At 41.3% G+C, this 26,192-nt stretch overlaps 3 protein-coding genes across 4 annotated transcripts; 1 reads left to right on the top strand and 2 right to left on the bottom strand.

Annotated features, from left to right (window-relative positions):
• The first annotated feature begins 2,786 nt into the window (after window positions 1-2,786).
• Window positions 2,787-3,878, top strand: LOC135169200 (uncharacterized). The gene is made up of 2 exons (XM_064133959.1): window positions 2,787-3,673; window positions 3,743-3,878. The coding sequence occupies exon 1, from the start codon at window positions 2,849-2,851 to the stop codon at window positions 3,401-3,403; it is 555 nt and encodes a 184-aa protein (XP_063990029.1). The 5' UTR covers window positions 2,787-2,848; the 3' UTR covers window positions 3,404-3,673; window positions 3,743-3,878.
• Window positions 3,879-4,413: 535 nt separating this feature from the next.
• LOC135169133 (uncharacterized) lies at window positions 4,414-6,757 on the bottom strand. The gene is made up of 7 exons (XM_064133869.1): window positions 6,742-6,757; window positions 6,550-6,690; window positions 6,283-6,497; window positions 5,966-6,165; window positions 5,514-5,722; window positions 4,687-4,801; window positions 4,414-4,606 (listed from the first exon to the last, which is right to left on the bottom strand). Exons 1-7 carry the CDS (start codon window positions 6,755-6,757, stop codon window positions 4,414-4,416), a joined length of 1,089 nt encoding a protein of 362 aa, XP_063989939.1.
• A 4,129-nt stretch (window positions 6,758-10,886) lies between these two features.
• LOC135169117 (uncharacterized) lies at window positions 10,887-20,750 on the bottom strand. 2 transcript variants are annotated; one of them, XM_064133854.1, is made up of 10 exons: window positions 19,932-20,750; window positions 18,993-19,739; window positions 14,603-15,078; window positions 14,383-14,524; window positions 13,166-13,306; window positions 12,899-13,086; window positions 12,589-12,785; window positions 12,119-12,327; window positions 11,258-11,375; window positions 10,887-11,177 (listed from the first exon to the last, which is right to left on the bottom strand). In XM_064133854.1, the coding sequence occupies exons 2-10, from the start codon at window positions 19,078-19,080 to the stop codon at window positions 10,952-10,954; spliced, it is 1,785 nt and encodes a 594-aa protein (XP_063989924.1). In that variant the 5' UTR covers window positions 19,081-19,739; window positions 19,932-20,750; the 3' UTR covers window positions 10,887-10,951. The 2 variants fall into 2 exon arrangements, with proteins under 2 accessions (XP_063989924.1, XP_063989923.1); XM_064133853.1 differs by lacking the exon at window positions 19,932-20,750 and having other exon boundaries at window positions 18,993-19,855.
• Window positions 20,751-26,192: the final 5,442 nt, after the last annotated feature.

The following is a 26,192-nucleotide window of genomic DNA, read 5'->3' as shown; positions in this document are numbered from 1 at the left end:
GGTGTATGAAATACTATTTGCTGTTTTTTATATATTTAATTTTGTGTACAATGTTAATAACGAGAGTTATCACTTCATACCGCTTTAAGTCTTAAAAACGAACTGAGCTCCTCCGTTTTTCCTCGTGCATGAGATTTTGCCAGCGTAGGGCAAAAGGCCTACCACAATTACTTTTGGTTGGCTCTAATTGGTGGAATCCATTGATGGTGGGAGTGGAGAGGGTGTCAGGTAAAGAACGGCAGAAATATGCCATTTTATGAATCTCTGGCCAAACTCTTCTCGAAGGGTGTCCAGCATCTGGATGCTATTAAAATTGGGGAGTTCCCCACCATAACACAGAGTTCGGAGTTTCTGGGTCTTCGCGCGATTTTATAGTTCTGAGACAAAAACGATGAGCAATTGATGGAGACGAAACAATTTCATTTGCCGCACTCACGAAGTTTTTTCCATTATCGGAGTACAAATTCATTGGTTTTCCTCGCCTTGATGTGAAACGTTTAAATGCTGCGATAAATCCTTCCTTTGTCAAATCGCTTACTACCTCCATATGTACTGCTTTGACCACGAAACATACAAAGACAGAGACCCAGACCTTTATTTTATTACGGTTGCGGTGTTTTTTCTCCTTTAAGTAGAAGGGTCCATAATAATCCACACCAACATTCAAACATGGTCGAGCCTCTGTTACTCGGACTGCAGGTAGATTACCCATAATGTAGTCAGTAGGGGGTGGTTTAGCTCTGATGCATTGCGTGCAATTACGAATGAGGTATCTGTTCACTCGCACACTGTCGAGTTAATGCGGAGGTGAATGAATATTGTCAAATTGTTTTTAATTTATTTAATTTATTTTACAAACACTTTATTGGAATAGATAATACACTTTTAGTAATGAGGTTGAAATATGGAAATTTAAAAAGGATAGCAAACAATAAGGAAATTGTAGCAAAATTTGCACGAGGCACGGAGAGACAGGGACTGATGCGCTGAGGCATAGACGCACTGAGAGACTGATGCGTTGAGAAAAACGACGCACCGAATAGAAAATTTTTACAACCTTATAGATTGGTGTAGTGGTCTGTGTCTAAGAGTGATGGACAAACTCCAAAAGGGAAAACCATTTAGAGTGTCGGGATTAACATTTCGGAAAAGTCCGACCGCAATAAAACATTGGAAGAGAAATATTTCAATGGTAATAAATGCAGGTTAGAAAGATTTTAAGGGGGAACATTCCTTCGTTAATGGAAGGAACACGAAATTTCTAAAATTAAGCCAAATCCGCAATAAAACGATTTGGTCGTGAAAGTAACATTGTGGGAAAAGTTTCGATCATTAATATTTGGAAATTATGAATGAAAAATATATTTCGAGAAGAATAAATTTAATAAGAGAGGGACGAATTCTGCGACAGAACAGTATCTAACACGTTGACGAGCATCAAGAATCCAATAGTTTCTCCGTAATGAATATAAAGTGGTTTGAGCACCAGCATGATATGTCCTTAGGTGTTCGCGACGTATCAATAAATCTACGACATGATGATGTTTGGGCAAAATCAAAGGATGTTTCTCCGAGTATTTGATATTGGCGTTTCTCAGTCTGCCTCCTACTCTTATCAAACTTTTCGCATCTAGGTATGGACTCATTGCTAGCCATCTATGCTTGGGTGGGAGTTCATTTCCTTGCTTCAATATTCTCAATTCGTCGTTGAAATATTCCGCTCGTACCAATCTGATGATGTGATCATTTGCGTCTTGAATTTCATCTACGGTTATTGGACCTTTCTTCTTGGTTGCTAAGCGTAGGAAGAGAGCCATGACTCTCCTCAGTTTTCCGATACATGAAAATTTACTCAGGAGCCTATTGTGGGTTGTACTCAAGAGGCAATAAACCTTCCGCATCTCGGGTACTTCTGGAGGGATAATGAGTTTTGTTTCTGGCCATTTATCTTCTGTTAAATTGAGCCACTTAGGTCCTGTCTTTCAGTTGATGTCTTCGGTGAAATCTTCTGGCAGACATCCTCTGGAAATATGGTCAGCTGGATTGTCATTGGTCCTCACGTGTCTCCATTCTGCATTGGAACATTTCTTCAAGATTCCCGACACTATGTTTGCCACGAAGACTGTGAGTTTGTGCGGAGGAGTATTTATCCAATGCAGGGCAATCATCGAATCGGACCAAAGCACTCGACGCGGTATTTTTTGTGTGATTGTATTTTCAACTGTAGGATCACAGGTTAGAGTATTTTACGAATTATAAATAACAATTATCTTTATTAAAAACAACTTATGCAGAAGAATGTAAAAGAAACGTAAAAATGAGTTTGTGATGTGCTCGGTGTCACTCCTTCGAAATCTCGCGACAAACTGAGTCTCCATCGATCTCTCTTCCAAAAACCCAGTTGTTTCTGTCGTTTATGTCCCTCTCTTAAAACTAATTGCACAAAGGTCGCACTTATAAAACTAAGGCAATCTTTGTCCTAAACAATGAGTGCATTCACACTCAGGATCACACTCCTGCACTCCTGACCCTGTTCACGCTTTAATGCGTTCCACATTGGGTGACCCGAACATTCGTCGATATCCGACACTTAAAATTTCTAAATAGACATTCTGACAAAAAAAACCAAACCAGACTCTTTAAAAACTTATCGCTGTTTTACCTACAACTAAAACAAAATGGGAACAAACACTCTCTTATAAAAAATACGAAAACATACAGGGTCATTTATAAGACTTTGTTGGGGGTGCACCGGCATGTTTGGGGGGTGATTTGGAACCGAAAAGTCCTTTTCCACTTTTCGCTCGGACGCACCCCTATCGAGATATGGGGGTGAAAAAAACGGCCAATGGGGCGCGAGCATTGCGCGGGTCTACGTCCGTGTGCCGCGGGTAAGCGGTGTGCGTGCTTCCCCTTCTCCACGGACGGACGTTCCATTCCGCTAGTGAGAGGAAGAGAGAGGGGAAAGATATTTCTCTCTCACTCATTGCCAATTTCAAGACAATCCTTTGGGGGGGTGGGATGCTCGGATGCTTATAAAAGAGTAAGAAAACACAGATTTCTGAGGAAAATGGAGAAGCAGGATAACAGTATTGATAACGAATGTGGAAATGTAGACTTTGCGGATAAATTAACTAATAAATGTGATCGGGTAAATAGTGAAGTTGACAGTGACATTGAAGATTCACCGGCACCAAGTGACAGTGAATTAAGTGTCGATAAAGTGCAATTTAGAGAATATGTCGGGAGTGAGAGTGCAACTTCGTTAGTTGATTGTAATGAAGGAGAGCCAAGAGCTGGATGGTCCTTTGAAGCTCCAAAAATGATGAATAATTCGTTCACTTTAATAATGCTATCCAGATTTCCAAATCCAGTACTCAAGAGGAGGCTTCGAATGGCGTGATCGAGATTACTGATCCCTTAGAACTTGAAGTTTTCTATCATGGAAACAGTTCTCTTGCGAATGAGACTAACCTCTTTGAAGAAAAATCATCACGGAATATTGCCGTAAAAATTCGGAAACTGGTAACCGATCACATTGGTCATATTTATTTACAAGTGATCACTGATATCCTCACCATTTTCACTTCAGAAGGGTATAAAAATTTACCCAAGACAGCAAGTCAATTACTAGGATTTAATCATCGAGTCGACTCAAAATCAATTATCAGTTGTAAGAATCTATTACGTTTACGTTTACTTGGAAATTGAGACTGGCTTGGCTAAACGGATAAATTCGTAGGTCCATTCTGAAGACATCATAAAAATTCTCGACCATATTACTGGAGCTGCAATGTACCATTCATCCACTGAGCAACTGTGGCCGATTTCAGCCAAATTGTACCACAAAGATTATGATTGTACTCCATTCGTCGTTGTCCTATACTATGGAAAAGGAAAGCCACTACGAGTGACAGATTATTTACATGACTTTGTGGAAGGAGCGAAAAAATTGCGAACTCCTCACCATAATTACTGATGGCCCTACTAGGGCATTTTGCAAGTGTTGTAAAGGTCCAACAGGTTTTGACGGATGTGAAAGATGAACTATCAAAGAGTCGACTCGATGAAACAACCACTGCATCACTTGAAAGACAAAAAAACAAAAGAATCACTCATTTCTCCTCTTCTAGACATCCCTGCTTTCGATCCAGCAAGAGATATACCTCAGGAATTTATATCATGGAATGGAATGGCAGCCTATGAGGCCCATTGCAGGCTATAAGGCCCAATGCAGCTGATAAGACCCATCGTAGCCTATAAGGCCCATGGCAGGCCCCTTCAGGCCCCTCGTATCGCCGGCGAAAAAAATGATAGAATAATAGTTTAAGACGATTCATTTGCTTGAAGAAAATATTTATTTATTTAATCAATCACTATCGCAATTGTACAATATTTGGATACATCTTATATTTAGAATTTTGCATTTTCAATTTGCGAAAATATATTACGGTATTCAAAGCCGTTAAGTCGCGGTGAAATCCCCCCTAATGTTCTATCGTATGCAATTCCAAAGCCCCCCAATAGTGCTGGTGGGTCAGCCTCAGCAGCTTTTGCATTTATCACTGGTTTAGACAATTGAAATTTGACATATGTTCCGGGGTCACTAAAATTCGGAGAATAAAGTGGTTAAAGAAGACAAATCAACGGAAATGAATGGACATTAAATGTGTCATATAAACTTACTCTCGATGGGGCGGAGCAACCTCGCGGGGGTACCCAAAGACGCCTCCAGTGTACCAATACGCAACCTCAAAAATCTGAAGGTAGAAGCCATTGTTGTCATGGACTAATGACATTCCTAAAATCGTAAAGTAAAGTGAATCAGTTTGAGAGAGGTGTCGATAGGGATGACCGACCCTCGGCCGGGTCACTGCCGACGGTAATGGTAGGTACGGCCGACAGTGGTAATAGGATAACTTTTATGGCGCGGGTGTTTATGGGGGCTCAGTGATTACCGATTCGAATCCAAAATGGAAGGTTTATGGCAGTAGATGACACTGAGGTGAGTGTTGGTGGTACTCAGGCAGGCCAGTAGATGGCAATGGCCTCCTTAACAGATCACTCGATAGTGACTCGATATCAAGCGAATTAATTACAGTGTTAATTCCGTCGATGTCTAGCCAAATGTGTCTAGATTCCTTTCGTTGATTGAAATGAAATCATTGACTTTTATTCTGTTAAGCGTTTACATTGTATATCCCTCAACTCCGGCGGTACGCCGGCGACTAAAGCACCTGTATACCGATCGAGAGTGGCAGACCGGATCACTCCACCATTAGCATCTGCTGGTAAAATTTGACAAGTATTCGGAGACGAAACCCATGAAAACAAAGTAGCAAAAGGCTTATGAGAACAGCCGCCGCGTGCAACCCTCACCACATGATACATTTTTTCATCTTTTTCTGTACCCAATAAGGACCGTCGACAGTGTTGCACAAAGTTTTGTGATTCAAGAAACTTGGGGGATTGCATGGGCCCAACGAATAGACCCGAATATACAAAATACTCACCAACCGCGATGAACCTCAAGGTGACCATTACATCACCGAGATGAAAATTGCTGTTTTGGGAATTTAACGGTACCAACTGTGGATTCTTTGGTAGGGGAACCCACTCTTCCGATGCAGGATCAATCCTCTCACGAGAAAGCAACTTTCCTTGTTTCGCTTGTAGATAAAGAGTCCGGTTTTCAAAAACAAATCGAAAACCAGTTAGAACCCTTGAAAAGAAAAAAAAATTATACGAATGTATCAATGATGATGGGGTAATTATTAATAATCATAATTAGTGTATTTTGACAATAATTATTATATGATCATTTGTATGATCGTCTGGACTAATGAGAACCGTCTAGCGGCAATAAAAATCACGTATATTATCATCTGTTTTGTTATAATAATTATTGTATATTTTAACAATAATTGGTATATTTTTTATGAGAATTATTATATTATAAACTCACATATCAGCTTGTCGATTGGTCATAGCTGGTGTAACACTTATGTAATTAACATTCTCCTTACATTTGCAAACACAATGACCTATGAGAGGATTCCTCTCCCTACTATAGGTAAAAATTCTCCCACCAGGACATTCCTCCAAAATCTCACCATAATTTCCATGTGCTGATTTAAACCACACATACCGCTTGTTGATATTCTCCTAATGATCAGACAATCCCATCATATTAATCACTACCATCGCAATCCGACATATTGACATTTCCAATTGTTGCACCCACTAATTGATTAATTAATTAATTTTCCATCATTAACTCACCAGTCGACAGACCTCTAGCCACTCGGAATATTTGCAATCATATAAAGTGCCGTTACAAACGTCACTCTGGGACTGGATCGTCAGCAAGTGGGCCTGCTGAGCTGCTGAACAGCTCCTGTGGCCTTCAGGATCCAGAAATTGTTGAACTGTGAGTTGCCCTGAATTCGCTAGCTCATAGTAATCCTGACCTGTGAACCCGTTCATCATGAAAATGTCTAGAATTAATCACCCGACATTAACCTGATTAATTGTAAACAGCTACATTACCTCGAATAAGGCTCTCATAGGGTAAACGCCATGGGATCAAAATCTCGGGGAGAAACGTTAGGGCGATTCTCAGACCACTCACAATTTCTAGATATCCCTCTTTTTGTTCGATGACTAGCCTAGCCAGGTTATCTCTCCTGACTGCGGGCCCAAAAAAAAAATGTTTCAAAATTGAGAAGAAGAGTTATCGACTAAAAATGGGACTCATTTCCTTCGTAATACGTTTGAAATGAACCTGATCGAATCCAAGCCCAATGAACCCACTCAGGTCTGGTCTCGATGAACCTGCTCAGGTCCGAGGCCCGAAATGAATCCGATCAGGTCAGGTGGGCCCAAATAGGCCTGATCAGGTGCGGGGGGCCCGAATTGGCCTGATCAGGTCCAGTGGGCCCAATGAACCTGTTCAGGTCCGAGGCCCGAAATGAATCCGATCAGGTCCGGTGGGCCCAAATAGGCCTGATCAGGTGCAGGGGCCCGAATCGGCCTGATCAGGTCCAGTGGGCCCAATGAACCTGCTCAGGTTCGGGGGACCCAAATTGGACCTGATCAGTTCCTGGCCCAGCGAACCTGATCAGTTCCCGGCGGAATGAACCTCTTCAGGTCCGGGGGTGTAGCGGAACTGGAGTTCTGCACTACAATAAATGTAAACATTCGATTATAAAAATATAACTCGTTGTTTATTAATTCAATAATTAAGTATAATATTAAACATATGAAGTGTCGCGTGTCAGAGGCGAAATATTACTGTCCCTGGAACGTTCGATTTACCGGATTTCGGCGGGTGATTTTGCCGGGCGCGGGGATAATCCGGTGAGGAATTTCATCGCACCATCGGAAGACAATAACACCGGGAGTGAGATAGAAGTATCGTCTCACTCTGACAGTATTGTGATGTAGCTAGCGCTACAGTGGTGAGGGGGGGCAAATGGTCCTGATAAGGCCCAATTTGGACAGTGCCCGGTCTGGACTATCCATTTTTTCAGTAATTTTTCTTGCAAAAATCATATGGAGAATTATCCTGTTCCCCTTCCTACCTCATCCAAAATCCTATCCAACGATTTCCTTTGACGTCACAAGAAATGGGGAACGCTATATAAACTTCCCGTCTTGATGATAAACTCACGAGACAAGCACCTGAGATTTGGTGACATGATAAATCAGACCATGACCTGATGTTTTACATCAGCCAATCTCATCTGGACCTGATTATTCATCGCCTCAGCTCTGCATATGCTGATTTGTTAGTAACTCACCAGTACCACTACAGTTTCGCAGTAATGATGCAAAAACCTGGGGAACCGTAGCCTTCAGCTGTGTAGTGAACACCATATTCGAAAACAGATTGAAAAACCCATTCATGGCGAAGGCATCCGGCCAGCGACTGATCTCCACGCGCTACAAACAGAAACGGTAAGGGATGATATCGATATCTCTCATTGGATCATCGATTGGTATCAGGGTATTTGTACTTACGGCGCATGAGCGGACGGAGAAGTTCCGCGCGGAACGCGGTCAGGTTGGAGCGCATGGTAACCTCGATGTCGGTAGCCAGGGCCATCCAGTCGTCAACATTAACGGGCCCCTGGTCGTTCCGGAGGGTCGTGAAACGGTCGTAGTGGGCGTTGATGGTTGACACGTAGCCTTCTAGTCGGGTCTTCCACGCGGTGTAAGCAGCTCTGTCGGAGGATGTCACTACCTGTTCCATCAGATTGTTTATCGAATTGAACATCGGAGTAAGATCTGCTGAATTGGTTGTGTCTATCGACTTCATGGCGATCATCATCAGTGAGAGTCGAGAAGGTTTCACGGGGTCTTCGCCTCTCATCATGGGGATTAGGACTTCCGGAGGGCCGCAGGGATGATCGCTCTTTTGGAGCAACTCAAGGTTCGATGTTACTAACAAAACTGAAAGATAATTGACGAACATTTTGAGAGCGACAAATGTTGTCTCGGAAATAATTATGGGGAAATTTCCAGTTTAAGCATGATAATCTGGCAAATATTATAGACAGATGTTCTTCGTATTTTATTAAAAGAGTCTAGGACTATAAGTTTATATAGTAGATTTAGCGCAGGTGGTATGCGTGGAGAAACCCCGCAAATAGACATGGATTGGTATATGAATGCAAGCTTCTACTATAGAAGCACTTAGGGGGTCATATTTTTTTGGTTTATGAGAGATACAGATGTGGGATGCGGAGATCGCTACAGCCAGCGTGATCCAGAGATGCTAGGACTACGTGACGCGATTAGGGCCCAGTCCAAGGTTGAAAAGAGGGACAGGGTCAGAGTCGTTAGTGAGCAGCGTTAGACGTTAGACGCCTTTTAGACGATAAACTTAAACTCAGACGTTGTGTGTTGTACATTTAAGAGTGTGCTTGAAGATTGTTAATTGTGGTAAGTGTCTTAAATAGTGAATTTAGTGGTAAAATCATTTATACCTTTTTCGTAGAAACAAACTGTTTTTATCTTTTTAAAGTCACCTTACGGAAATTAGGGCATCAACGTCATTAACAATTTGTACATTAGATCATTCTTACGCTGTCTGCTAGTTGCGACTATACCATCAGAAGGGTTCAGGATGCGCAGTATCAGGACACCGGTGATGATCAACTCCAACGACTTCATCTTGACCTAGCGTAATTACGTCACAATGGCTTTCACTATTATAACTAGAACAAAGTACTTCAGCTACACTTATATGACTGAAACACGCCTCCCCCTCCCCGGCCCCAAGCGATGATGTGTGTGTAATTGATTTTTATTTTAATCTATGAATGAACGAATATGCCATTAATTGTCTAAACATAACGATAATGACAATATCTGGCACATGAAATGTTCGTTTGATTGAATGTCATCAGTGAAACTCAGAATTTTCTGGTGGAATAAATATTTTCAAATGGAAAAGAATGATGAAATAATTAGTAGTCATTAAAATGTTGACGATGAATCTTGGTAAAGACGGGGGAATTTTCATCGCTAATAAATTGACGGAAATAACACGAGATGAAGTCACTCTTCAATTAGTTGTTGTTTTAATAATTTTTTGTACATTTACGATAGTCGGTTTTGTTAATTATTTATAATGTCACGTACGATGATTGTTGTCGATGGATTTGCAATTGAGTGTCGTGGAGTGATTGAAAATAATTGACGTCATTTTGTGTTCAATTTTATGATTTTTTACGAAAATAATTTGGTGTTTAATGTTTTAATTTTTTACGATCAAGTCGATGTCACCCCGAGGGTCTGCGTTGATCTGGTGCTGATGGTCTGTCCTGAACGTGTTCCATAGGGACTTTTCTCCAAGAGAAACTAAAGTATTTTCTATCACCTTCTAAAAGGCACGTGTGAGGCCCCTTTCGTGGGATCAGGTCGCATGGAGAACTAATTAATCTGTATCTTCTCCTGTGATTTGATGATTATTATTGACCTTGAAGAGGCTAATGATAATTTGTTAATGTTTCGCTTATGACATGTCAAGAGTTATTCGCTTTATCAATAGGACCCGTCCTCCAGTGTGACCCCAATCATCTCTCGGCCTCCATTTGTCCCTTCACCATTACGTAAAATAGAATGTAACGTATCTATCGAACGATATTGGAATACCAAATAATCTCCGCGAATCGTCAATCACAAATAGAATTCTGGATTTGAGGTTCGATATGTACGATACGTCTGTATTTCAACCGTTGGCCTGCCGAGAATGTGCCGACTCGAGCGGTGATTTTCACGTAGCTCAATGACTGATGATTTTATGGCCGATAATAATCGAAATCGATAGCGAGATAATTATTTATCGATTTTTGGTCATTTCATTTTTTATTCTCGCAGTCGTGGGAGGATGTGAAGTCTTTGCGAGGGGAAATATCGATGTCAAGACGGTAGTGGGCGATTCCGGATTTGGGAGATGATAGAGGGGAGGGAATAATAAAATGGCGGAGTGAGGGGTTGTATTGGAAGTGAAGATACAGATGGGGGAGAAAAGAATTATAAAATAATTTATAAATTTAGAAGATAAGGATTTTTCTCATTAAATCAGTCTATCAGGCCCATCGCAGCATATAAGGCCCATTACAGGCTATAAGGCCAAGTTCAACTGATAAGGCCCATTGCAGTCTATAATACCCACCGCAACCTGTAAGACACATCACACCTTATAAGGCCCAATGCAGCCTATAAGGCCCAATGCATCTTGAAAGGCCAATTGCAGTTTATAAGGCCCATTGGAGCTTATAAGGCCCATCGTTGCCTATAAGGCCCATGGCAGGCCCCTCGTATCGCTGGCAAGGAAAAATCATAGAATAATAGTTTAAGACGATTCATTTGCTTGAAGAAAATATTTATTTATTTAATCAATCACTATCGCAATTGTAGAATATTTGCGTACATCTTATATTTAAAGTGTTCCATCCTCAATTTTCTGAAATATACCATTGTAATCAAAGCCCTTAATTTGCGGCGAAATTATCCCCCCAAATCTGGTATCGTATGCAATTCCAAGGCCCCCCAATAGTACTGGTGGGTCAGTCTCAGCAGCTTTAGCATTCAGCAATGGTAACACTGATCCTCCTGTCTTATCCCCTCGATTAGACAATTGAAATTTGACATATGTCTCGGGCTGACTAGAATTCGGAGAATGAAGTGCTTAATGTGGACAACTCAACGGAAATCAATGGACATTAAATGTGTCATATAAACTTACTTTCGATGGACAGGACGAACCGCGCGAGTGTTGCTCCCGTATATGCTTTGATAGAACACATACGGCCGCACATACATCTGAAGGTAGAAGCTATTGTTGCTTTCGACGAATGAAATTCCTAAAATCGTAAAGTGAAGCGAATCAGTTTGAGAGGGGGGTCGATAGGTATAACCGACTGTCGTTAGTGATGGCCGAACCTCGGCCATGTCACTGCCGACGGTAATGGTAGGTACGGCGGGCTGTATGCAGACATTGGTAATAGCAGAACCTTTAGGGGGCGGGTGTTTATGGGGGCTCAGTGATTGCCTATTAGAATCCAAAATGGGGGGTTTATGGCAGTAGATGACACTGAGTTGAGTGTTGCTGGTACTCAGGCAAGCCAGTAGAGGGCAATGGCCTCCCTAAGAGATCACTCGATGGCGCCTCGATAGCAAGCGGATTAATTAAAGTGTTAATTCCGTCGATGTCTAGCCAAATGTATCTAGATCCCTTTCGTTGATTCAAATAAAATTATCAACTTTTCTTCTATTAAGCGATCACATTGTATATGCTTTAATTCCGGCGGTACGTCGGCGACTGAGGCACCTGTATACCGATCGAGAGTGGCAGACCGGATCACGCCACCATTACCATCTACTGGTAAAATTTGACGAGTATTCTGAGACGAAACCCATAAAAATAGAGTAGTTAAGGTCTTATGAAAATAGGCCCGGAGTGCAACCCTCACCACATGATACATTTTTTCATCTTGTGCTGTACCCAATAATCAGCGTCGACAGTGTTGTACAAAGTTTTGTGATTCAAGAAACTTGGGAGATTGGATGGGTCCAACGAATGGGCCCGAATATACAAAATACTCACCAACTGGCGCGGCACTCATGTCGGCCATTACGTCACCGATATGAAAATTGCTGTTTTGGGAATTCAACGGTACCAACTCTGGATTCTTTGGTAAGGGAATCCACTCTACCGTTGTAGGATCAATTTTCTCACCAGGAAGCAACTTTCCTTGTTTCGCTTGTAGGTAAAGAACTCCGTTTTCAAAAACAAATCGAAAACCAGTTACAACCCTTGGGAAGAGAAAAAAATTTACGAATGTATTAATAATGATGGGGTTATTTTTAATAATAATAATCAATGTATTTTTACCATAATTATTATATTATCATCTGTAAAATGACCGAAAGGCTGATTAAACTTCTGGACTAATAAGGACCGTTTAGCGGCAATAAAAGTGAAGTATATTATCTACTTTTTTTAAAAAATAATTATTGTATATTTTGACAATAATTATTATATTTTTTACAACAATTATTATATTATATACTCACATATCCGCTTTATCCGTCATGGCTGGTGTAACACTTATGTGATTAACATTCTCCTGACACTTGCAAACACAATGACCTATGAGAGGATTCCTCTCCTTTCTATAGTAAAAAATACTCCCACCAGGACATTCCTCCAAAATTTCACCATAATTTCCATGTGCTGATTTAATCCACTCATACCGCTTCGTAATATTCTCCTAATGATCAGTCAATCCCATCAAATTAATCACCCCCATCGCAATCCGACATATTGACATTTCCAATTGTTGCTCCCATCAATTAATTAATTAATTTTCCATAATTAACTCACCAGTCGACACGCCTCTAGCCACTCAGAATATTCGCAATTATATAAAGTGCCGTTACAAACGTCACGCGGGGACTGAATCGTCAGCGATTGGGCCTGCTGAGCTGCTGAACAGCTCTTGTGGCCCTCACGATCCGGAAATTGTTGAACTGTGAGTTGCTCTGAGATCTCTAGCTCATAGTAATCCTGACCTGTGAACCCGTTAATCATGAAAATGTCTAGTATTCTTCACCAGACATTAACCTGATTAATTGTAAACAGCTATATTACTTCGAATAGGGCCCTCATTGGATGAATAACATGGGACCAAACTCTCGGGGAGAAATGTTAGGGCGTCGTTCAGACCTCTCACAATTTGTAGGTATCCGTATTTGTGCTGGATGGCCAGCCTATTCAGGTTATTTTTCCTGACTACGGGCCCAAAAAAAAATTAGTTTTAAAATTGAGGAGAAGAGTTATGGGCTAAAAATGGGACTCATTCCCTTCGAAATACGTTTGAAACGAATCTGATCAGGTCAATACGCAATGAACCTGGTCAGGTCCAGGCCCAATGAACGTGATCAGTCCCTGACCCAGCGAACCTGATCAGATCCGGGGGCCCAAATGACCCTGATCAGGACCGGGGGCCCAAAGGGACCTAATAAGGCCAAGTTTTAGCAGTGACGTTACACACCAGACAAGCACCTGACATTTCGCGACCTGACTAACCGGACCATGACCTGATGTTTGAAGTGAAACTTCTTTGCGCTCGTTGGGCTGTAAATCCAATATCGTATGTAACGAAAAAGCGACAGGAAAAGGGAGGGGATGGTGCGCGTGGTGGGGCGGTCGGACTGAAAGAGACATCCGAGAGAAACGAAATCGCGATAGATTCGGAGTAAGAAAATGACTCATTTCGTTAATATGATGAACAATACTAATAAAACCTTTTTATTAATATCGGGATAGTTCACTGGGAATTACCAATCAAGTGGCATCAAATGCTTTTTGTAGTAAAATTCCCGAATTTTAAGCGGTACGAAAATGAGAATTTCGTAATTTATTTAAATATATACTCTAATATGAATATTGGAGATCAATTTCCTTGATTTTCCAATGAAATCGTAAATTTCCCGATTTTTTGTCCTAAATGGGCTTCGGTGTCACTGTTCCCCGAATTAAAAAATGCATTGACAGCAATTTCCTTGTTTTCTGTTCATATTCAGAGAAATATGGAACAGAAATTGACTATTCCAATTGTCTTCTCCAGGAGATTTCCCCGAATGTTCAATGGCAAAATGTTCTGAAATTTTTCTGCGTGGCTCAAGAAAAATTTCCGAAAATTATCACAAAAAATTTAGACAAAATTTTTCAACAATCTGTGGCTAAGAAGTTTCACTTCTGTCGTGCATAAATTTTATACACATATTTTTTACATCAGCCAATCTCATCTGGGCGTGATTATTCATCGCTTCAACTCGGCATACGCTGGTGTGTTAGTAACTCACCAGTGCCACTACAGTTTCGCAGTAATGACGCAAAAATTTGGGGAACCGTAGCCTTCAACTGTGTCATAAACACCAGGTTCGAAAGCAGATTGAAAAACCCATTCATGGCGAAGGCATCCGTGCAGCGAGTGGTCATCACGCGCTGCAAACAGCAACAGAAAAGAATAGTATCGATATCTCGCATTAGATAATCGATTGGTGACAGGGTATTTGTACTTACGGCGCTCGAGTGGACGAGGTCCGTCAGAAGGGGAGGGTCCCCTGGTTGATTTCGGCGGTTCAGAAGTTCTGCGCGGAAGGCGGTCAGGTTGGAGGGCATGGTCTCCTCGATGTCGGTAGCCAGGGCCATCCAGTCGTCAACATTAACGGGCCCCTGGTCCTTCCGGAGGGTCGTGAAGCGGTCGTAGTGGGCGTTGATGGTTGACACGTAGACTTCTAGTCGGGACTTCCACGCGTTGTAAGCAAATACGTCGGAGGGTGTCCTTACCTGACCCATCAGATTTTTGAGGGAATCGAAGATCGAATCCAGGTTCGGGGGATCGGTTATGTCTAGGCTGTTCATGTGGACCATCAACATTCCGAGTTGAGAAGGTTTCACCGGGTCTTTGCCTTTCAACATCGGGATTAGGACTTCCGGAGGACCGCAAGGATGATCGCTCTTGTGGAGATACTCAAGGTTCGATATTACGTTCCAAACTGAAAGATAATTTATGAACATTTTCAGAGCGACGAATGTAGTATCGGAAATCATTTAGAGAAAATTCCCAGTTTAAGAATGATAATCTGTCAAATATTATGGACAGATGTTCTTCTTATTTTATTAAGAGAGTCTAGGCCTATAAGTTTATGTACTAGTTTTAGCGTAGGTGTTAAGCGTGGCGAAACCCCGCAAATAGACATGGATTGGTACATGAATGCAAGCCTCTACTATAGATGCACTTAGAGGGTCATATTTTGTTGGTTTATGAGACCCACAGATGTGGGGTGCGGAGATCGCTACAGCCAGCGTGATCCACGGATGCTAGGACCACGTGACGTGATTAGGGCTCAGTCCAGGGTTACGAAGAGGGACAGGGTCAGAGTCGTTAGTGAGCAGCGTTAGACGTTAGACGCCTTTTAGACGATAGACGTATACTCAGACGTTTGTGTGTTGTGCATTTAAGAGTGTGATTAAGTGCTTGAAGATTGTTAATTGTATGGAGTCTTAAGTAGTGAATTTAGTGTTGAAGTCATTTGTATCTGTTTGATGTGAAACATCTATAGGCTCACTTCTAAACCGAATCGTTGGCGTGGCGATGAATCGCCACGCTATACTAAGGTATGCCTATATATATTATGTGTAGTAGAGTGTACGGTGTGGCTTCTCACTCAGTTCGACGTTGTTGTTTACTACGGTACACATAACCTGCGTTTTATTTAATTTTTCATTTTAATTTTTGACAATAAAATATGTGTGATAGTGATAACTCAGAAGATCAAAGTGATCAACCTTGTGCGAAGAAAGTGAAACTACACTATGGCATACTACCAAGTCATCAGTGAGTAGATCGTATTTTTCAAGTGTCCATAAATGTAATTATTATATTTTTATATTTAATTAATTATATTCATATTAATGTTGTGTTTGATAATATTTTATTTCTTAAAAATTAAATATTTAAACAATGTCTAGCGAAGTCGAGCAAGCAAAATACTTCGATTTCCCAACTTCGGACATTGGCCTCATCCACTGAATGCGATGAGCAAAGCCCAAATAGTGCGAAGTCAACCTCGAACCATCCGCACACGGCCATTGACCGCAAACGCATTTCCGATCCTAGTCAAAATTAAAAATCTGTCTTGTCCTAGCATCGCGAACGATCACACCAAGGGGCGAATTCCTTGAAACTTGAGATACCTGATTCCGGAATCAGTCCATAATTCTGCCCGGCGTTTATCTTTCGTTTCAAGTATCGGGAAAAATAATCACAAATACGCACATCTTCGTAGTGATTATTCCTGCGGTTAGTTTTTGAACCGAATGATCTCGTGCGGTACCGTTTGACGGGTTGCAAAATTACGCGTTACGGTTGCAGTGCAAAATCAAGAGACAGGACTCATACAAAAACAAACAAATACAAAATATTGCAAGAAGGAAAATTAAAAGAACAGTTATATAAATCTAAAACTAGTGTTCCGATTGGAGTGTGTCAGCAGCTGAAAAAGTGAGTAACCCTAATCAGGCTATTGTGGTAATATTTGGGTTAATTCATTATTCTATCACTCATATTTCGCGAATATCTTGTAGAAAGATCAAATTCAACTTGATGTGTTACTGTTTAGTTACATAAATAATCATTATTGTTATACTTATAGTTATATGGTCTAAAATACATTCAATATCGTACAATTCTGTGAGAGTTTATTTGAGTATTCATCCTCAATCCCTTCTATGAAATAGATGTGCCCAGCACTTTAAAGGTAAGGATTCACGCTAAATAAAAATAATTATTTTATTGCGCGGCTCTGAAAATTGAAACTGATATTTAAATACAAAATACGATTGCAATTTTCCATATCCAACATTAATCATATTAATAATTTATATAAATTATATTGATATTATCTTCAATCAATTATTATTTTATTATTTATGAAGCAATTAATATGGAAAAACTTATTAATAAAATTTATATTTGCAAATCTTTGGTCATATATGGCAATAATTAAATAAGATTTGAGTTCATGAGTATATTGAAGCCACACTTAAAACTTTTTTTCTTTTTTTTGTGTATTTTAATATCATATTTTTTTTTAATATTTCAGTTCCCAACAACCATCGCAGGGATCACAGCATATTCTTATTGAAACTGGACGCCACCCTGATCATTGAAACACAAGGCATACTATGAATGTTGCGTAAGACTTTATTAATCGAATAGTACCAGACCATTTTAATTTTTATCTTAGATTTGATTAACATATTTATATTTTTTATAAATATTGTAACGAGACCCTTTTTTTGTTAGCCCCCCCCCTGCCCCCTAATAATAACTTTTATTAGATCTAAGTAGCATAAGCAAAGGAATAGACGAGGTTATCAAACCTGCCATCGTTGGTTCCCACTCCCAAAACATTCCTTCCCCTTGCCCCCCCCCGTCCCTACACACTCACGCCTGCCGAAACACCATCGCTGCAGAAGAGAAGAAACCCCCCCCCCAGACGTCACTCACCACGTGACCCCGGATGAGAGCGAAATCCCGGAACAACTAACAACTAGGACGAAGACACCGATAACGAGTGTCCCCGACTGACCCCGATTATCGCCAATAATCGGGGAAGAAGAACAACGAGGATGAAGAAGCCATCACTCGTTATACAGCTGCCCCGTGCGGAAGACACTGTGTTTGGAGAATATTCTGAGGAGAAGATTTGAGGAGATCATTGGAGCGATTTTGGGAGAGTTGATTGCGGAGGAGGACCCGGGAGTGACGACCAGGGAGGAACGGCTCTGGTGGAACAATTGCCGGAGGAGTTCCCCGTGTTTTCTTGGGACGATTGGAGTAGCCGTTATTCCCGTGAATACCCTTCAGTACCTTTCCCGCCCCAAAAAATATCCCCGAAACCCCTGTAATGATATTCCCCCTCCCCCAACGGTGAGCCTCCGAATGTAATAATTATCAGTTTAATTGTGTAGGAATATTGTTAAGTGTAATGATAATCCCCCTATTTTTTAAGTGACTTTTCAATCGTGCCCCTAACTTCTCCCCTCTTTGTGATTATTCAACTTCCCCCCTTTCTTTTGTTTCTTTTCTTTATATTCTTTTCCTGAGTATTATTATTTACCGGTGTGTCGCACGCTGGCTGGCCTTACCCCCCACCCTTGATTAATTTTTAAGAAAAGGCCTGGAATTACATTATGAGAACTGTTACCTTTAAACATCCAATCATTTATTAAAATATATATGGTATTTAGCTATCTGATCCCGCCCGAGTAATTATTCACCTCCCCCCCCTTTAACATTTCAGGTCCCTCCCCCAGTAAAGTATTGAACTCATAAATTACCCGTTTATTCCCTCAACATCGTATCTTCACCGGGAATTGATATATTTAATTCCCCGGCCACGGTTACAATATAAATATGTGTTTATATTATTTGTTATGGAACAAAAATAGATGCTGTATTTGTGAGATATCTTGATGATGTTTCATCCAATACTTTTGTAAAATACTTTAGTTATCATCGACCAATCGTCACAGTGATACCGGCAGAGGAAACATCGAATACAACTATTACTGAAGTCACGGATGAAAATATTTAAAGTGTGGCCACTTGATAATAATATCGAACTTTTATATCACATATAAATAAATGTTTATTAAATAAAGTTACCATTTTCTGTAAGAAATTCGTAATACTTCATTCTTCCATTAGGCTATATTTAATTCCTGTAATAATATCATCTTCTATGCATATTACTTGTACACATACGATGTTTCACATCTGCCAGGGGTCCCATGACGGCTTATATTTTTTCATAGGAATGAACTGTTTTTATCTTTTTAAAGTAACCCTACACAAATTAGGGCAACAACGTCAGTAACAATTTGTACAATAGATCATTCTTACGCTGTCTGCTAGGTTGGAATATGCCATCAGAAGGTTTCAGGATGTGGAGTATCAGGACACTGGTGACGATCAACTCCAAGGACTTCATCTTGAACTATCGTAAATACTCCGCAATGGCTTTCACAATTATAATTACAACAAAGAACTTTAGCCGTATTTATATGACTGAAACACTGCCCCTTCCCCACGGGTTGTTGTATGTCATTAACTTTTTAAACGGACAAATATGTCATTAATTGTCCAAACATAACGATAATGACAATATCTGGCACGTGAAATGTTCGTTCGATTGAATGTTATCGATTAAGTCCAGATTTTTCTGATGAAATAAATATTTTCAAATGGAAAACAATAAAGAAATAATTATTAGTCATTAAAATGTTGACGTGGAGTGTTTGGTGAAGACGGGGGAATTTTCATCGCAAATGAGTTGACGGAAATAACATGAGATGAAGTCACTCTTCAATTATTCATTGTTTTAATAATTTTTTTACATTTCCGAAAGGTCGGTTTTGTTAATTATTTATAATGTCACGTACGATGATTGTTGTGGGTCCATAAGCATTAGAATATCTTCTCCTCCACCCTCGGGTGGTTAATTAAGGAGTTTACTTGCCTTTACCGACCCAAGTATGAGTTTTGTGGGCCCCCAAAAATTATCGCGAAGAAGGGCCAAAATACGAGTCATGCGGTAGTTTTTGTGGGGTTCACCCTTAGTTAATCTTACGGGCATTTGAATAAACCCGGCTGAAATACCGGCGCTCCAATAAGCGGATTTTAGGGGGATTAATTGATTACGTTTTAGTTTTTTGGTGGAAAGTCGATCGAAGCAGGTACAGTCCCTGTCTCTGACGAATTGTCAGGCTGTTAGGATTTATATAATTAGAGAATCAACCCGCAGGAAGCGCCAAAACCCTAGAATTATCAGGGAGCAATCACCTATTAAGAACCCGGTCGGTAAAAGGGAGAGCTAGGACTGAGGTTGAAATAATTAGGCTAGAGAGGGTGACACTACTCGGTGCCCTTCGGAAAATTTCGGGGGGACCTCGGGAAATAGGGCGGAGACTCCCGGTTGTTCCCCATCAGATCACATCGACGGGCTCGATCAGTCGCGATCTGCGAATCGAAGCGATAAGGTGTAAGAGTTAAAGTCATCTGTGAATAGTTGGTTAAATCGAGAATGAAGGGATAGGGCAGGCGTGTACGCCTAGATTTAATGGTGAGTCAATTCGTTTAAATTATTCGCTCTGGGTTAAGGGTTTACTCTCATGTGATCACTTCCAAAAATCGTTTTTTTTTTTATATATTTCGACAGTAAAACCTATTGATAACATGCTGTGAAAAATTCATACCGAAATTCATAGTATTTGATAAGTTACAGGACATAGTCGCCGACGTGTCCTAAGCGATTGTCTACCAGGCTTTAAACTTTAAACGCGTTTTTCTCGAATCATCATTTTCTGAAACGGTCAAGGTCCTACAAGAAAAAATATTCCACCGATTGCTTTAAAATTTACATATGTTCTTCTACTCATTTATAGTTATCGTCCCTACCACAATTGTTTATTTTCGACAATATCTTCATATTTTTTTTATACGATTTGTAACGAAAAAGAACGAGATTTTCGTGATTTTTTTTTTGAAGTTCGATATTTTTTTTTGTTTTTAATGAAATTGATTATATTTGGTAGGGACGATAGCCGCAGATCTACTGAATAATAATCCATTCGTTTTTTTTATCTCAGACAACATGAACAGCCGCTATCACCTTGACCAGAGAACTACCTTTTTTTATTGCGGTGTGACGTATTGGCCTCCGCCAATGCGTCGTTTTTGAAAATCGATGCCCAGACATGGGTCAGCAGTCCCACGATGTCTTGGAGACGCTGTGGTCAGCTGCCCCAGTGTTTGGAGGATCGGTTTGCTCCCTGCAACGCCATTTGGACAAGGGACTGAACAATCCAACGGATGTTTAGACCATTGTCAGCACCCAAATGACGCCACAGCAGGGATCAAATAAAGCAGTTTCAGGGCTTTTAGCACGTCCAGTATACTGTGTGACTGTATGAGTCTTACGTCAATGATGACACAAGACAATATTGGTGCAAAAAGCCGTGGAACTGCTTAGATCAGCGATTTGGACTTGGAGGAGATTTAGAAACTCGCAGAGAGACAGATACCTTCCAGGAGCAGACCAGACAGGGTCTTCCACTGCTCGTAACCGCGCTCCAAGTCCAACTCATAACCACCTAATAACGCGATACCGACCCACTCGCGCAAGGAGTGTATACCATTAAGATCAAATATATATATATATACATTTAATACATTCCGCGAGTGAGATTATTAAGTGTTGTTCCCAACCCGTCACCAAGACACCCCTCCTAGAAGAGTGAACCCGAAGGGCTCACCGAGATCTAGCCGGACGGGGCACGACGGCCCAGCAGAAGGGGACAAGACACAGGAGTGTCCCATCACCATCAGTCCCAAGAGGGGATATATATATACACCAGCTACTAGTAACCGCTAGTAGCATCCTTAAATATATATATATAACCCCTTAGTGAGTACACTGGGAATAATACGAATCAGTTTGGCTAGCCATTGCACCAAAAGAGGGGGTAGCCAAACCTCAAACGTCACATTGGCGCCCAACTAGTTTAGGCACTCATCAGGAGATAGTGCAGAAGAGTTATGTGACACAAGAAGTGGGAACACACCGAATTACGCGTACGGAGCCGACGGTCGACGAAGGAAGGAGATTAATAAATAAAAACACAGAACCCCAACCAACACCAGAAGAAAATTAAACCGACAACGCAGACCGATAGCCGAGACGGGAAGTATAGCAGTGACAACGCTTGACACCAACACCAGGAACAACCCAACGCCAAGCCAGGAGCAGCAGGAGAAATTTGGGACAGGACAACTCGCCAACAGCGGTACCGGAGACAACTCAGCGCCAAACCTGAAAAATAAAATCATCATTAGCAGAGACAACAAACGAGATCCGGGACAACAGGATGAATATCGGACTACTGACAATCGTCATGGGACTCGCGTAAGTACTGAACAAGCTTAAAAATTCCTCCTATTCGCACACCGCGATCTTTGGCCAGTCGGACCCAACGACGCGACCGACGGAACCGAGACTCGCGACCATATTTAACACACACAGAATTAAATACAATAGACATGGACGGCGCGTCAAACGAAACCACCACGGGAGGACCGACGGAACCGGTCAACCGCGAGACGACAACAAGTAATCCGACGGCAATATCATGCGTAGCAAACACGACAACCACATTCACAACCTTACAGTCGAGAATAACAGCAAGTACGGTCGCACCAACATCAGTCGGTATTCCCCAACCTTTCGCGTTCAGTTCCCCAATACCAGGGAACATTAGACCAGAAATGGGACAGATGGGTCCGCCCTACAGAAATAATCGATCGGATTTGGGATTAGGACCATTTAGCCCTATGCTAGGAATGAATTACGCGATGGGGAGACAAGAGTTGGGACAACAATTTCACAGGGGCAATGGAATCGGTAGACCGGAAAGGGTACCCGGAAGCCCTATGTCGGAATTGAGTGCGAGATTTGGAAGGGCCAATTTCGGTCTCGGAGGACCGAATACGGTCCCTCAAAATACCTTCGAAGACGGGAATGTAGGACAGGGAGCTTTCTCAGGTCACGCACCACAAGCTCACGGATTGGGCTTGGGATACAATCCATGGGCAGATCACGGCTACGGAGAAGATCAACGAGTGAGGAATGCAATAAGACCATTGCCGAAATATGAGGTAGGGGATGATGTAGAGAGATTCATCACCAGCCTGAATATGTCACGAAGACTTTTGAGGCCGGGAGATGAGCTAAATTTTCTGCACCAGTGCCTGCCAAAATTCGGTCCGAAAGCAAGATTGGCGGTAGAAAGCGCGCTAACAAGCATAAACTCGCTCGATGACCTTGTCACAAAGCTTCGCTTATCATTCGGAACTAGGGAAAACCTACGTCAAATTCTGGGAAAAATGTCGCGTCTGTATCAACAATACGGAGAATCGGTCACAGATTACGAAGCGCGATTCAGGGCTCTGCAATTAAAAGCACAAAGTCGACTTGACACGGATCCGACGGCAGATTACGGGATCACGATCCACGGTATTAAATTAAATATGAGGGAAGCCTTTCTCGCCGGACTCAGAAGAGACATCAAGAGTATGATGTTTCCCCTGACTCCAGCATCTTTTGACGAGGCCGTCGGACTCGCGGGCACGATCGAGTCGAAAATAAAAGAAACCGAGGATTTCGAACAGCTACGGAGGCTGCATGCAAAACCAAAACAGTCTCAAGGGCAAGGGAAGATTCGAAGGATCGAATCAATCGATGATGACGCGATTGAGGCTGATATGAGAGCAATGAACATCAGGTTCACAAACTCCACAAAATCCGACGGACAGAAACGTATAGTCCGAAACGAAAAGAACAAACCTGAGTACCGAGGGGGGAAACAGTCAGACAAACGGGTGGCGAAACCTAACACCAACGATAACGTTTGCTACAGATGTGCCAAACCGGGGCACTATGCACGGGATTGTAGAACCCCCGCTCACCTAATAAAAAAACAACGTCCAACGAATAAAATCGCGAATGAAGAAAAAAGAGAAGACCCAAAGAACGACCAAGAGGCGGTCGCTAGTACCAGCCAAAATTTAAACTAAAAACGAGTCCAGAAGAGCTGCGAGTAGTAAGTGGGCACGATTGGCGAATTTTCTTCCAGGAATCGCCCCCCTTCCCCCCTTTTTCCAGACGTGTCCGAACACGTTTTCCCCATTGTCCTTTGAGGAGGACGTCGCCGCTCTAGGGCCCCCTGGGGTGAGGGTCCCCAAAAAATGTCATTGTTCGACAGGAAGTGGGGTGGTGGGTGGGTGGCAAGGAATGCGGGCAGGTCCCAAAACGCCTGAACGCATTCCATTGTTATGCAATGGAATGTCGTTCACGTGTTAAGGGAAACTGACCCATTATTTTTTTTTTAGATGGAGGATTGCGCAATGCCCTGGCATGAATGGCGCAGTAAATGAATGCTTTTTTTTTACAGGTTTTTTTAGGCTAATAAATTTTCCCTTTCTATGGAAGACCGTTGGAAAAATTCTCAACGATGTCTCCTTTTTTTTTGACTATGTTTTTCTCTCTCTCTCTCTCTCTCTTTTATTGCATGTTGTTTCCTTTTAAAAGGTTTTTTTTTTATTTAAAGATCAAAAATGTTTTTTGCCTTCCGTCTTTTTTATACCTGAAAAGATGTTGAGGGTTTTTGTAATAAATAATTAAACATAGGGTTTAAATTTTATCTTTTTTTTTTATATTTCATAAAATCGTAGGTTCCATTTTACAAATCAGTTACATAAAATCATATGTGTATGGTTTTTTCAATATGAGGGCATTCTGTAAGCCCCTCCCGCGAATTTATCTAAATAATTGTAACAATTATGGAATAATTCTCCAAATAATTGATACAAATAACCAAGATTTTCGTGGGGTATTGTACGTCGAAGATCATCGCGAGCCAAGAGATAAATTTCCTCGAAATTTACGCGTATACGATGATGAAGATCCTCCGTGGCAGGCATTCTATTATAATCCATATAATTCATAGCAACTCCTTTAATTGATTCTACAAGCGATTCCTTGTATTCCTTGAGAGGCAATGTCTCCAAGAAATCCAGCCACTGATTAATCCATGCAGCCTTGTTTTTCAATGTAATGATGCTCTGTCCCATCATCATTATGGGAGTCTGATTTGCATCATCATTGCGAACAAAGGTCACGCAGGGATTTTCAAAACTGCGGTGGAATTTCACGTTTATGGCCCCAAATTCCTTTGCAGGTAGATTGTGGTTGATCTTTGGGTGGAACTTCTCAGGGTCAAAGTAATCGGTTACAGCATCCAAATCGTTGAAAAAAAGGGCCCATTCTTCTCGTGTCATTGACAATATGGCGCGTTTCGGGCGTACGCCCATAAATTGCACAACCGGGACGAATTGACCGAAACACGTAACTTTTAAGCCGACACGAATTTGTTTTGTCTCTGATCTATTCAAAGATATAACTTGAGACAAGACCACATGCTGTTCAGCATCACTGAATCCCTTTTGTTTGTTGCTCTCCATGTTGAAAAAATGAATGGATGAAATCAGGACGACTGAATCAAATCCACCGCGAGCACCCGCGTTTTATAGCGCTACGTATGAGAGTGGAGGGGACAGAATCCCCCACTATACGCATGACAGACCTATAACCGTCACACATTATCCCCCACCGCAGGGAGTTCTGCGGCGGCGGCGTCACACATGCGCCCCACTTTCGCGGTTTTTGTATGTTGCGCGGTACCCCCACTCTTACTATGGAACCTTCCTATACCGATTTTTTTTGTTAAATCGAGTGACGCGTTTGTTGTCATTCGTTAAAAGGCATTGCAATAGTAAAAATGTCTAAAAACTTTGAAAGTTACGATTTAGAGTCCCTTAAAAAATATCTCGCGGGTCGCGAATCGTATGAGGGACGACAAAAGCCTCAATTTCGCCAGAAAAGAGTACGCGTAGGTGTTGATAAATATACCGATGATGATTACCTAGATAGTGATGACATGTGCAGTCCAACAAAAGCGCGGAAAATCGCGATAGGGTCAGGATTGGAATGCGAAGTGGAAGATTTCCTTGTTGATCCTTCTTGTGTATGCAAATATAAATTTCTCGGTGAAATATGGAATAAAATCCATATCAGATATCGCAGGGATAAATTACACTCTCAAGATGAGGGCATAGACATGTGTACGACTTTTAAAGTATGTTACAATGAAGAACCTGCAGAATCTAATAAAGAAATCGAATCGAATTTTCAAATGAGATATAATCCTCCATCCTTGAGAAGCATTGCAATCGCGAATTTATTAAATGAAAAGAAATATGCGAAAAATGCAAAAACTTTGGCTGTGGTTACTAAAGCAATTGTGCATAATAGTGATGTATTATTATATAAAATGTCGAAGTCAAATGGTTTTTTCGACTGCATAGAACACACAAGATTATGCAAAGCAGGAGTGGGGGAAAAACTCTATTGGTACTACTTTTTTAGGGCGTGTGAGGAAGAATATTATCTCCCTGCGGGGGAGGAGACATTGGTCTACAAGAAAGGAA

This window comes from Diachasmimorpha longicaudata, chromosome 14, assembly GCF_034640455.1.
Source record: "Diachasmimorpha longicaudata isolate KC_UGA_2023 chromosome 14, iyDiaLong2, whole genome shotgun sequence".
Taxonomy (NCBI): domain Eukaryota; kingdom Metazoa; phylum Arthropoda; class Insecta; order Hymenoptera; family Braconidae; genus Diachasmimorpha; species Diachasmimorpha longicaudata.
The sequence above is the reverse complement of the archived record's forward strand: the minus strand, read 5'-3'. Positions and strand labels throughout refer to the sequence as shown.

Coding starts and splice junctions, on each gene's coding strand:
- LOC135169200 (XM_064133959.1), top strand. CDS start 2,849: ATGGGGCGCGAGCATTGCGCGGGTCTACGTCCGTGTGCCGCGGGTAAG.
- LOC135169133 (XM_064133869.1), bottom strand. Junction 6,166..6,282: donor GGCTAGAGGTCTGTCGACTG/GTGAGTTAATGA, acceptor TCTGATCATTAG/GAGAATATCAACAAGCGGTA. Junction 5,723..5,965: donor ACCAATCGACAAGCTGATAT/GTGAGTTTATAA, acceptor TTTCTTTTCAAG/GGTTCTAACTGGTTTTCGAT.
- LOC135169117 (XM_064133854.1), bottom strand. CDS start 19,080: ATGAAGTCCTTGGAGTTGATCGTCACCAGTGTCCTGATACTCCACATC. Junction 13,307..14,382: donor GCGAAACTGTAGTGGCACTG/GTGAGTTACTAA, acceptor TTGGGCCCGTAG/TCAGGAAAAATAACCTGAAT. Junction 11,376..12,118: donor CATGAGTGCCGCGCCAGTTG/GTGAGTATTTTG, acceptor TTACGATTTTAG/GAATTTCATTCGTCGAAAGC.